Consider the following 13870-nt stretch of genomic DNA (forward strand, 5'->3'; position numbering starts at 1 on the left):
TGCAGTTACTGCGTGCAGTCTCCCACATGGGCGTGTTATGTACAAAGCACCTGTTGCAGAAGGCATGGGGAGCCCAGGGAAAATCCTTCAGAACACATTCAGCTCTTAATCCATACTCTATCCCAGTGTTTTCCAGCTTACTTGCTTTGCCCTTTGACTGTCTCAATGCATACACCACTGGTTTTACAGTCAAGTGTGTCTATTCTCAGAAGAAATCATTAGAATTAAGAGAGCATCATAACCATGCAGTGACACTGCTGGACCACTCCATTCAATGAACTAAATTCCTAGTTTGAAGTCTTTGACTTCAGTAGACTTGCTTCAAAAATTAACTTGATCCATTGTACATTTACACTTATATTCATCTTGGTTTTCCTTGGTTATTGTGTTTCCTCTGTTCATTCCCTCTAAATGAACTTCAAAGGATTAACAATAGACATCAGTATTTCCCTGTAGCTATCAAGTAATGTAATTGCAAAAGATTTTATTCTTATAATGCTTTCCACACTAGTTCTTCAATCACTATGAGCCTTTTGTAGTCTAAAATTGAAGTATGTCATAATTTATAAATAACAGGCTATAATGTTTTTGTGTAGGTATAGTAGGTGGTAGAGCTCACTTGTTCAGCTTGCAGATTTTTTAAATGAAATGTAAATGGAGAGTGGTACAGGTCAACATTTTGTAAAATATTTATTCCTCTACCTCAAGATATCTATCCCATGATACATAACGCACAATGTATGGGCCTGACCCTGGTTGAAGAATGGATTTGATCAAACCAGCAAATCAAAATAAAAATCTGGGATGACTACACAATTATTGTTATACTGATAACTGTAAATTATAAATTAATGTTATGGTTCTTAATTTTATAGCTATATCATCAAGCTGTGACATATGCATGATAAATTGATTCATATACAGTAGAATCTAATTTGTGCACTTTCTGATTTGCCCTGAAGTGTATCATTTCTGACTGCTGAGCAAAGTTGTAATAACAGAGTGCGATAGTAAGGTCAGCGTTGATATAGTTGCTTTCATTTTCAAACTTCATTATGGAGTATTTACTAGTAGGCTATGAAAAAAAAATCATAAATAATTTAAACACTTGTCAAAATAAATGAGGAAAGTACATCTTACATTTATTAACTGCTTGTTCTCTTGCTTTATAATTAACAAAATTTGCTAATTTTTAAATGATCACTCAGGCATTAGTCTGTGAAAGATTCCATGATGTATATGGTCATTTAGTGTTCACCTCAGTTAGACCCTCTCTATCTACAACTATTTGAACTAAGTAGATATTCAGATAAAAAGAGATTAATATACCTGCAAAAATGCACTCAAATATATGTATGTGAATTTATTTGCACGTATGTATTCAATTAACACATACTTCAAAGTCATATAGAATTTATCAGTGGAAAAACATCAAAATTACAGCCAACCACCTCTGATTTTTACATGCCAAAGACACGTGCTATGAAGCTAAGAAAGACAATAGATCTTGAAGGAAAAAAATGTTGGAGGGGATCATCTTTGTTCTTTTACTGCTTTTCAGAGCCCAGCCCAAAATTATTTTTTTCTGATCATTATAAAGGAAATAGGTTGTGATAATAAATTGCTGCTGTTTCCTTACCCTCAGAAATTCTTGTCTGAACATTTTGTGATATGTCTGACACCTGCCTTCTTATTCAGGAGCTCACAGGAGAGCTAGTGAGAAAGCTTTTCTGCAAAAAATAAATAAGCAGCTTATTATGACTGATGTACTCAGGACAAGTCCAAAGATCTGGTCTGTCACTCGGGCAGTTTTTTGCTACCTTTGTATTTAGGACATAGCAAGAACATCACCAACTTCCATTTGCTTTAGTACTGCTGACAAAGTGCATTTATTCTCATAGCTGCTCACTGTTCCTATCTGCTGTAATTTGTCTTGGATCCACCATCTACCTCATTGCTTTTTTAAAATATTGTGACCAGTTCTTCTTGTATCACTCTCAGAAGGGATCTACCAAAACATTTCTGTCTGCAGTTCTGAGCACTGTGAGCACAATGCGGGTTGGTACCTGATTGGCTTCAGTTCACTGAGCTGACATTATTCTATGAAAGGAGGTTATTCCGGGCTTTAAATTGTAAAATTTGTGATTTTCTTTCCTTTATTCATAAGTAATGGGCCATGGTGTGTCATACAGAGAAGTAAGCAGTCTCCTCCCAGTAAGGAGGGAGAAGGGATAGCTTAGCTTCTAGGTCAAAAGGAAGATGAACTCAACTCTCTTAAACTGTAGTTCTGCCACTCCTAGGAGGAAAGGATGAAATTTGGGTCTAATTAGGAAAGCAGACCCATAGTAGATAAGAAGATGGCATTTGCACTGCTGTGCAGAGACAGATGATGATTGGGATAGTTTGTTTACTAATCCATTACCTGCCTGCAGGACTTCAGAGATGGCTCTGGATGATTTATGTGGTATTCTAAGATGGGGAATGTCAAGTGGATCCTGTACTTTAGAGGAAGCTCTAGATGTGTTTTGGTGACATATAAGCTAGATCCAACACTCTGCAGTTTCGGTTATCCTATTTGCCCTTTCAACAGCATCACTTGATCAGACTATGCACACACTTGAGTCAGTGCTTGGGTCTGGCTAATTTAGGTGCTGTTGTAGGTAAAGCCTTTTAAGACAGTAAGGGAAAAAGAGAAAGGTGATTGTTTTTAGAGAAAAGTACATATTCTAGCGTGGCATTAGGCTGAGATCAATGATCAGTTGCATAAAATGAGGGTAGTGGAGTCTTATTGCTAGTGAATAGGCTCAGGATAAACAGGGTAAGCTCTCTTAGCATGTCTAGAATAAAACCTGTTATGTCTCACCACAGGAGTTCCAATCTAAATTGAATTCAGCGATTCATCTGGGATTACAAAAGTACAACACTGAAGCTCAGGTCTCACTTGAAGCAGCCAGGTGCAATACCAATGATTGGTCCTCAGATGAGGGCCTAAAAAATTCCCTTAGCTCTGTCTTTTGTTGCTTTCTGTCACTTCAACATAAAATCAACCTCAGACAACTCCAGAGATGAAAGCTCATGAACAAAGTGCCAGCTTTGGTTCTGCATTGGTGCAGGTCTGGTGAAAGAAGCCTTAAATCTTGGCTTTAATATCAAGAAAATGATTAGTCACACTTCATACCCTCAGTGAAAACAGACTGAATAGGGATACAGTTGCTACTGGGTTTATAGCCTTATTACTGCAACAATTTGATGCAGAAAACAGTGCCTCATTTCTTGCCACTCATATACTCAGTCTGCACTGGGATGTGCCCAGTAGGTGCTGTGGAGATATTCAGACATAAATATGACTCCGAAGTAAACATTACATGATTTAAATAATTTCTCTATTACCCAGTCCTCATTGTTCTCTTTTCTACATATTTCACCACCTTTGATGAAAGACCAGTTCCCGTTGCTTGTTTTACTGTGGGATTTGCAGTAAGTTGTGCATCATTAGAGAGGCATCCCTGAAGCTCTGGAATGCTTCAAAGTTGGGATGAAAACCTGTCAGTTTACCTACAGATCTTTCCAAATGAAGTTATACATTTTATCCACTCCCTTGTTTCCCTAGAAGGTAGAGGTTTGGGGTCTTTTTTCTAAATTCCTTTTTTCACCACTAAAAGACCTGACAGCTGGAGACATAATGTTAGTTTTATTCTCTCAGATTAGCAAATTCTGAAGTTTAAATTGTAGCTAGTCACTTCCAGGTTTGCACTAAAAGCACACTGCGCATGCCACCCTTCTCTGACAGAAGAGAGACTTTTTTCAGTTTTTCTCTTAGAATCAGATATTGAAAAGCAAGGTTACATTTCCTTTTGCCTGTTTGTGAAATGATTAAAAAAAAAAAAACTCCTTCAGTGACAATATAGGAAATATTTTTAGATCAATGCTTACAAATTAATGCTCACACTGTCATGTTAATGTTCACACTGTCAGCAAAATACTTTTAAAGATATGTTACTCCTTTATCCTATAGTATCTTTTGATATTACTAGCTTTTGTCCTAACAACAATTTCAACTACAAGTGTTCAGCAAAACTAATGTATGAATAAGTTTTCTAATTGTATTAACAGCTAACAAGCTATCACTATTTCTCTGTTATATAAGGAGAAAAAAAAAAAAAAGGATTTTATTTCTATAAAACCTCTTCAAAGAGGTTGAGCTGCAGCTGAAAGTTTACTAGTGACTATAAACATTTTACTGTGAGGTTTCTCATTCTTTATATTAAGGGGAAAAAATCAGTAACTTTATTAATAAACACAGGGAGCTGTATTGCACTTAACAACCGATCACCCATTTCAACTCAAAACGTTCTGTTTACTTTAGGTTAACATTTTGTTTAGCAATTGTAGTACTAAGTATCTCAGTAATTGCTAAATTTGCCACTTAAAAATGAAACAATGTAACAGCACTGAAAAAGGGAGCTGAGTCCCTGTGGCAGTACCTCCGTAACAGTCCCCAACACCCTGACATTAAAGCACTGAGCACTAAGGACTGGTAAAAGGACCATCTCACTTTATCTGCCTCCCTGTATCCAATAAATACTTTCTGTTTACAATTCCAGTATTATCATAGTTGGTCTTACCTGTTTCTCCATGAAAGAAACCCTACAAAAACTTAACAACCTAATTTACGTGCCATACACAGTTCCTACAGTATTTTGCTACCCAGGTAACTTCAAAATCTAGGTTTAATAGTCCTACAAAGAAATCCAGATTGCTATTTCCTTCTAACTAAAAAGTTCTGTTTGCCTCTTTAGGTACTTCACTTTCCTTTGTAGTTACATTAACATGTAATTGGTCATTACTCTTAAGTAATCATTTTTATGGAAATGCATTGCAAACAATTTTATCCAAGAGTTTTAATGAACCATTCATTGCAAGAGGCATGGTTGGTACATATTAAGTCTTCAATTGTAGCAATTGAAATATTCCACTGCATTCCCTCAGTCTTCCCTGGAAACAGGGTGTCTGGTTTCTCCACTTGCATGATTGCATGGTTCAGATCATTTATTCCTATTGTACAATCAGAGCTAGGCCATTTTATTCCTCATGTCACTCTCTCAGTTCTCTCACTTCCCATAATTAACAGGTTTTTAGCAGTCAAAAAAAAATTTATAATCATAGTTGAATTTAATAGTCAATTTTAAAAATGCAACACTTGGCATGATGATTATTCATGTAGAAGAAAGTGATTCAGAAACTCTTATCTCCTTTTCTGTTACTGAGCCTGGAGCTAGTGATACTTAGCAATGTTACTGCTTGGCTATATATTTTAACTGAAATTTCATTGTCTGAGCATCCCAATGTGTATTATTAATGCCTTGAGAATTTTTAAACTCCCCAGATCAGTTCAGCACAATCAAATACAGTTACTGAGAAAAACAACTTAGACACATTTAAGAGAACAATTAGACCTCACAAAAACATGAACTTCCTGGAATGTATTTAGGCAGTGACAATCTCCCTAGTCCCCACATTATTTACTGTAAAGAAAAGTCTTAGTGTAGTTAGAAAAAATAAATATCAAAACAGACATAAGAAAATAAATATTAAAAAACAAAGACACAGCAGTTAAAGCTCAGTGGAATTTCTCTTGGCTACAGAGACTGTGTTCTGTAGAAGTAGTACAGGTAAGTTTACAATATAAAGAGAACCCAGAAGCAAAGAAAATGTCCACAGTGGTTTGGGGGGGGGGGGGGGGGGGGAAGATTTGCTTTCTCATTTTCTTTCTGATGGCAGTTATCTTGTGTGCCCAATTCATCTCAAAATTTATTACTCCATACTTTTTTGTTCCATCAAAGGCATATTGATGCCAGGCCTCTGTTCTTCCCAGAAACAAGAGGGGCTTGCAAGTAAAGAAAGTTGGTTTTTGTTGGACAATATTTTCATGGTTAGCAATCCAGAGAGAGTCAGAAACTTGAGAAAGACATGGTAAGTTAATAATTATTTTAACTTTTATGTGGCAATGTACTGTTCCCCCCTACACACACACACTCCCCCAACAGAAATAGTTTCAAGCATTGTCTAAATTTTTACTTTGCCATGGTTCCTTATCTATACCGTGCTTTAGGGGAGGAGGATATTTCACCTACCTCCAGGGCCCTCTTGCTGCTAAAATTCAAACATTTAGAGGTTTGGATAAGCCTGTTAAAGAACCTATGGAGGCACTGGCACTTTCACCTGACACTAGTTCAGTACATTACCATCCATTTTTTCCTGTGACTGTGTGAAGCCTAGGTGCTTCTATTAATCCTTTTGAAATAGCAGATTGTTTTATATTGGGTTTGCTGTGCTAAAGCCTGCAGCACTGTAGATTCTGCCCCCTTACTGAGCCTCTTCTTGCTGGCCTTTTGTGATGGGTTGACCCTGGCTGGACGCCAGGTGCCCACCAAAGCCGTTCTATCACTCCCCCATCCTCAGCTGGACAGGGGAGAGAAAAAATATAACAAAAAGCTTGTGGGTTGAGATAAGGACAGGAGAGATCATTCACCAATTACTGTCACGGGCAAAACAGACTCAGCTTGGGGAAAATTAACTCAATTTATTACAAATCAACCAGAGTAAGGTAATGAGAAAAAAAACCAAATCTCAGAACACCTTCCCTCCACCCCTCCCTTCTTCCCAGGCACAACTTCACTCCCGGATTTCTCTACCAAACCCCCCCAGCGGCGCAGGGGGATGGAGATGGGGGTTTACAGTCATCACACGTTATTTTCTGCTGCTTCATCCTCCTCAGGGGGAGGGCTCATCACACTCTTCCCCTGCTCCAGCGTGGGGTCCCACCCACAGGAGACAGTCCTCCATGAACTTCTCCAATGTGGGCCCTTCCCACAGGCTGCAGTTCTTCACGAACTGCTCCAGCATGGGTCCCTTCCACGGTGTGCAGTCCTTCTGGCACAGGTTGCTCCAGCGTGGGTCCCCCGTGGGGTCACAAGTCCTGCCAGAAAACCTGCTCCGTGGGCTCCTCTCTCCACAGATCCGCAGGTCCTGCCAGGAGCCTGCTCCAGCACCGGCTTCCCACAGGGTCACAGCCTCCTTCAGGCATCCCCCTGCTCCGGCGTGGGGTCCTCCCTGGACCTGCAGGTGGAGATCTGCTCCACCGTGGACCTCCCTGGGCTGCAGGGGGACAGCCTGCCTCACCAGGGTCTTCCCCACGGGCTGCGGGGGAATCTCTGCTCTGGCACCTGGAGCATCTCCTCCCCCTCCTTCTGCACTGACCTTGGTGTCCACAGGGTTGTTTCTCTTACATGTTCTCACTCCTCTCTCTAGCGGCTGTTTCTCTCTGTCCCAACCTTTTTTTTTTTTCCTTCTTAAAAATGTTATCACAGAGGCGTTACCACTATCACTGATTGGCTCAGCCTTGGCCGGCAGTGGATCCATCTTAGAGCCAGCTGGTATGGGCTCTCTCAAACACAGGGGAAGCTTCCACCAGCTTCTTACAGAAGCCACCCCTGTAACCCCCCCCCCACTACCAAAACCTCGCCACACAAAACCAATACACCTTTGTAAATTCAGGAGAGACACCATCCTGGAGAACATGGAGAAAGCCTTACCCTGTTTCAAGTCCAGGAGTGAAGACACAGACTGGGATTATTTTCACAATTCTACTTCATGCTCTTTGCTTCCAGTAGAACTGGTTTATATGTTTCAGTTCATGCTAGTTTAACCCAATAAATGCCTAGAAATCTGCTGCACAGTCACATTGCAAGGATGGATATTTCCTAAAGCTGGACAGGTATCTTTTTGCTTCCTTTGTTGCCTCAATATGTTTCCTTGGATTCATCAGTGTTATTTCAGTACATGTGAGCAGCCTAAGAGCTAAAAATTACCTAGCAATTTGCAGAGCAGCCCATGAGGAAGCAGAACTAAAATGCTAATTAGGGCACTTTTTGTAGCTCTTAGACAAGAGGCAGTGAGTAGAAGGGCTGAAAGGCACAAGAACTAAAGCACTGTGGGGTGGGTGGTGGAAGACTGCCTATACATGAGCCCCAGAGATCACAGGCATGCAGTGATCACGCTGCAGGCTGGCTTTGTGCAAAACCCGTTGTTGCTCATGTGCTGTGCATCTAGAAACCGAGCAGAACTTGCATGTTCCACATGCTTCAGGAAATTTGTGTGGGGTTTTTCAGGGGAATGATGATCAGAATGGACATGAACAAGCCCTGAGCTGTTGCATAAATAATTATCTATGAAGACATGCCCCAAGTTTAAGAAAAGCACAGAGCTCTCTTACTCCATGAGCATTTACATATGGTTACTAGTGGACACTTATTTTGGGGTTTCCATTTTCTCCCTGTGTGGGTTTCTTCTGCTTTATCTGTGTCCAGAGCTGACAGGAAAGCACGGTTACAATCTTATCAGCTACTTTAATTATAATGCTGCATTACAGTGACATTACTCAATGATTCTAGTGAGTTAGGAGCAGGGCCAGGGAGGAGGTATTAAAAAAAAAGAAATATCACTATAATACAAATTTATTATTATTGTTCCTGACAAACCTGCTGCTCTGCTCCTTAAGACCTTCCACAGGCTGGGAAGTATAATTAGCGCCACATGGCTATAGTCATTGACATAGTCATTTCGGGCAATGCAGCTTGCACCTACCAGTGCATCAACTTTTTTTGTTTTGTTGTCCACCTTGCACGTTGTTACACACTGCTTATGATAAAGCTAACAATCAGGCACAGACTGAAATTACTTTCCCCTGTTGCAGTCATTCAGTACCAAGTGCTCTCAAACCATTTAAATGTAATAAAATATTTTTTTCCTTTCCTATTCAGTCTCTGCCAAAATTTTCAAATAATCTGAAGTCCTTCATATATTACAATTATGCTAGTCTTGCCTGTCAGTCAGATTATGTTCAGATGTTACCATGTATTAATTCAAACAAAATTTCTACAGTTTTTGGCCAAATACACAACAGTGGAAATGCTACGAATGCACGATGGACCAGGTGGAAGATTCAAGACCTTCATGAGTTTTAGCAAAGAAAAATAAATCTCATTTGTTTGAAAGATGCTCTTATAAAATATATCTTAAAGTTTGTTTGTTTACAAAGCATTGTAAAATGCTGTTAACCATCTAATTAACTTTTTTCCTGCAGCCTTTTCACAAACCTCAGTAAGAAAATAGAAGCAGCTAACTGTTTTTTCTTTGAATTTCAGGTATTGTTGCAGTCCTTTTCTGTGGAGTCACACAGGCCCATTATACCTACAACAATCTGTCACCAGATTCCAAAATGAGAACTAAACAGGTAGGGCATGGAAATAACTGTCTTTTTGTCTTCAGCTGGTGTAAGGAATAGACAGAGGTACTGGAATATAGCTGGACAGGATTTCATTAATGCAAAGGAAGAGGCTTACGTCTTTGTTAGGGGAAAGACTGGAGATTTCACTAGGAAAAGAGTAACAATTCTCTGGATAAGTGAAAAATATAAGAATCTATTCTTCCCAAGAGACCCGAAATGGCAGTCGAGGAGATGAAGGGTAAGGAGATAACAGTTTACACTTGCTTCCATACAAAAATGCTACAAAGCTAAGGAAATCGAAGAGCTCTAGTAAATAAGAGAGAAGTGGTCTGAGAGATTGGATCCACGTGGATTTTTGCAAAGGGACTGTATGAACTGCAGTCTGGCCTGCAGACTTGAGCAATGACATCAATTCATTTCTGCCTCATTAAAAAGTTGACATAATTAGAAAGACAGTGAAATTTTTTCCATGGTGTTATCTAGAATTTAGACGACAAATTTGGTCATCTGTTTTTTGTTTGAACAGGTGACTAGTACAATTGTAATTATTTTTTAAAACTTGGGGCTGTTCTCAGTGCTAGATATATGGCACTGCAATGTTCAAAATACTTTTCAGCACAAGGAGTAATTTTAGACTAGCTTGCCAGTACCTAGATCCTGTGAGAAGTCATTTAAACACAGTTTTCTTCCCTTTTAATGTTGACTCATATGTCCCAAGAACCCCAGGTTGTAGAAAATCTATCTCCTAGAACAAAATGGAAATATATGGTCTGAGACTATAATTTTCATGATGCAAGCTGGTACATTTTTTCAGCAATTCCTCTGTTATAGGCATTGGAAATTTTATGTGGAAAATGCCATCGCTTCTTGCACATCTCAATTTAATCAAAAATCCGATTTTCTATCAAAAACAGTTTGATAGAAAAAGTACTGGCCACAGTATCAGTTCAACTGTCAGACTTTTTCAGATTTTAAATCACAAAAAAGTCTCTGGTCAGTACTTCCAGAATAAAGGGTTAGCTATTGAACAGGATAAGTCTTCTCAGTTGCATTTCTTCATACCAGCAGAGGCTGATGCTTTTGAAAAGTATTCCACCACAGAAGAGAACCTTTCTCTGATAACTGTTTCGTAACGGAATAACATTTATATCTACTATAGAATTGTTTCTATTTTGCAGAAATACTGAATTGCATATGCCATTACTACCCTTGCATATAAATGTTACAATTTGAATACAAGGGTTTTTCAGGGATTCATCTGCCTGATTTGGTGATGCATAACCTCAGAGAGAGAAAGAGAAAAAGAAGAGCCATGGTATTTTTAATTACATACGAACCTTTTCAACTACAGAATTAACTAACATTTGGTTTAAATGCATACTGGTTTTCTTCATGTTTACTCTTTTATTCCCTCCCATTCAACAGTGCAGAACAAAATAGTGAAAATAAACTGAATCTACCCTTGAACACACAGAAAAGGGATTATGTGTTTCTCTATAAAGCTATGAGTTTTATGTACCCCTTCTATTCTGTTTTTCTCTTCCCCCCTAAGCTCTTAATCCTCAGCCTCCCTTACAATATGGTTCAAAAATTGTTGTTAAATTCATTTGAATTCTTCTAATTTATTTTCTAATCCAAAGATTACCCTTTCATATGCAGCTGTTTCAGCAAGACCTGCACTGCCTCCTTCTTTCTCTCCCCCCAAGAATTCTCTTCAAGCCAATTTACTAAGCCACACACTTGGCAATCTCATAATCATATATGACTTCAGTGCATTTTAAATGAAAATTGTTGCTCAGACAGACAGCTTTGCTCCCAATCTAAGTCATTTTTATTACTCATTACTGGCCAAAATCAAGGGCTTTTCAGTTCATTTATAGAATTATTCCAAAGCAGTCTCTCCCTTTTGTTACAGTATGACAGATCTTTCAATAAGGACTGGTGAACTGTAATGCACACTGACAAAACAGTGAGTTAAGGCTGAAGCTAAAGCTAACAAAAAACGTGGAAATTAGATTTAAAACTGTAAATCAGATTGTGAAATTGTTAGCTGTTTTTAAACATGCTTTTTCTCTGCTGCTTTGCATAATTTTCTTTACATTTTTTAGTGGCTGTTAAAATTTCATAGCTTGATGGTAAAATTCAGTACACAGTGATGGAGGTGGTATTTCTGGATATGATGCTGAGTTCTGCATTTCTCATAATACTTCATCATTTGCTTTAAAAAAATAGATAAGGAAGAAAAAGACCAGTATGATTTTCTTCAGATACTGATATAAAATGAAAACTTATCTACAGTTCTTAAATGAGAATTTAAGAACCTCTATTAAGAATGCCTGTTAAAAGATGCCATGTAATTATTAGTCTTCATGTATCCTTTATTATTCAGTCAATTGCTGTTTAACATTCCATGAAAGAAAAATATTAGATTTCAAACATCTGAAACTTACAGAATCTGAAAGTATAAAGTAACACGAATCTTGTCACAAACAACAGATTATTTTAACGCTGTCATAAGAAAAGTAAGATAACAAAGATTTAGTGAAAATGCAGGCTTTAGAGAGGTTTCATTCAATCCAATTATTGCAGTTCTCACTAAGCATTTATAAACATTCTCTCTGTGTGGTTTTATTGTTTTTTTTTAACATGAATGATGTTTTATAGCAGTATTTTTAAGTCATCATCATTGACCTGACTATGGTGATAGTGATTTTAACATTAAAATTGACACTGCCATATCTGGCAACAAGGTTAGGTCAAACAGAGTGCTCCTGAGTTTCGTACATTTAAAGGTTAATTTATCCAATATATCTTTAGCGAAGGGGAAGACGAAACTGCTAGGACCTGATCAAAAGCTTTTTGATTCTGTGCAGCTTTCTCTAGAATTATTTACTGCTGCCAGTAAAACTTCACTTTATGCTGCAGGCAAACAACAGTTGCCAGTAAGTCAGTGGCTGGGCAGTGTGTTGCTAGATAAATAGAAATTACTGGTTTGTTCAAAGTAGGCAGACTGTAAATCCCTACAGGTCAGGTCTAGAAAGGGATGCATGGACAATACTGTGTTTTCTGTAGGAAGAGAAAACATTCATTGCTATTTTTTTCTCTCTGCCCTCTATCAGTGTCACTCAAATGCCAAGCTAAGACCAGCACAGTTTCCTAGTGGTGGAGTGTTAAAAGAGGCTTCTCACTTTTTCTAACGGCTGTAAATGTTATCCATCATACTTATGAGTTCTATCATTTTCTGGTTATGTTCCTTTAACTCCAGGGAAAGCCACAACAAAGAAACCAGGGAACAGGACAATACCTCTCTTTGGTTAAGTGTGCAAGGGTATGGAGAATTCTGCTTTCAGACAAAATACTGCCAGCAAGTTATAAATTCTGGAAGGGGAATTCTGAAACGCATCTCCTAGGGAAGTAGAGCCAGGGAATTACTAGAACGCACAGGAAAGCACGTCCAGCAGGGGGATATGCCACACACTGCCCTGCCTGTCTCCATTCCACCTGTCTGACCCTTGTTTACACAGTCATCTCTGAAATAGTTGTGTCTAATGAGCTTGTAAAGGTTGCTTTCTCAAATGAGGTGTAATAGCCTTTCTAACCACTTTACTAGTTAAACAGTTACTCAGTTTTTTGCTGATCCCAATAACAAACCCATTAGGGAATACCGGCCTTATAGACAAAAGCTTCTGGCCTGATTGTTCAGCTGCACTGGGCATGCAGTATGCACAAGATGCGGCATTAAGATTTCAGTGGCCCTTTGCGTCCAAGGTTTTACATTAGCTTGAGGAGAGGGTGAAGGTAAAACAAGAGAACTCAGTACTGCATAACTTCTGAGTAACTTTACCAAAGCATGTAGTCTTACTAGGACTACTTGAGCTAATTAACTTACACTGAAGGACTGAAAGTTCAGACTGGTCTTTGCTCACTGATGGACATAGTAGTGATTGCTTCAAATATTAATCTCCACACTGTAAAGCAGACATGATTATCTCTGATTATTAAAAGTCATCATTTTGCAGAGGAGCAGCTAATATTTCCTGGAAATCCCTTGAAAATACATTAAGTTTTCAAAACGTTCTTAGCTCATTTATGATATAGCTATACATTTTCCAACAAAGAAACAGGCTAGGAATCAATCAGCTGATTGCTGGATCATAAATGGAGCTGTATTCCAAAGACAGTTTGGTGTAAAAGGGTCGTGTTTATAAGCATATTAATTTAATGCTAATTAATCATATTAATTGAAACAGGCTGACAAAACAGTCATGAAACATTTATTTAATTCCTTAAAAACTGTAAATCAAATCATTATAGTCTCTTGACCCTGATATGTCATCAAATAACCTCAGTATGGACTTTATACTTGATGCTGTTCCATCCATAATTATAAACTCACTTCTGAAGCAAATAGGAACAGGAGACTATAACTTAAAAAGTATGGCAATGGAGATGTCCAAATCTACTGAAAGCGGGGGGGGGGGGGGGGGGGGGATAATCAGTGAATCAAAGGAGTTGTTCCTGAACAGCATCAGACAATGTTTAGTAGAAAGAGCATTGCAGGACTAAAGGCAAAGAGGTGGT

General features: G+C 38.5%; 1 protein-coding gene across 1 annotated transcript in view; it reads left to right on the forward strand.

Annotated features, from left to right (window-relative positions):
• SLC9A9 (solute carrier family 9 member A9) overlaps positions 1-13870 on the forward strand; it is a 224283-nt gene that overhangs the window by 91512 nt on the left and 118901 nt on the right. The window contains exon 9 of the mRNA XM_075031727.1: positions 9207-9295. Within this exon, the coding sequence (XP_074887828.1) occupies positions 9207-9295 (89 nt within the window). The remainder of the gene's footprint in view (positions 1-9206; positions 9296-13870) is intronic.

This window comes from Buteo buteo, chromosome 7, assembly GCF_964188355.1.
Source record: "Buteo buteo chromosome 7, bButBut1.hap1.1, whole genome shotgun sequence".
In the NCBI taxonomy this organism is placed as follows: Eukaryota; Metazoa; Chordata; class Aves; order Accipitriformes; family Accipitridae; genus Buteo; species Buteo buteo.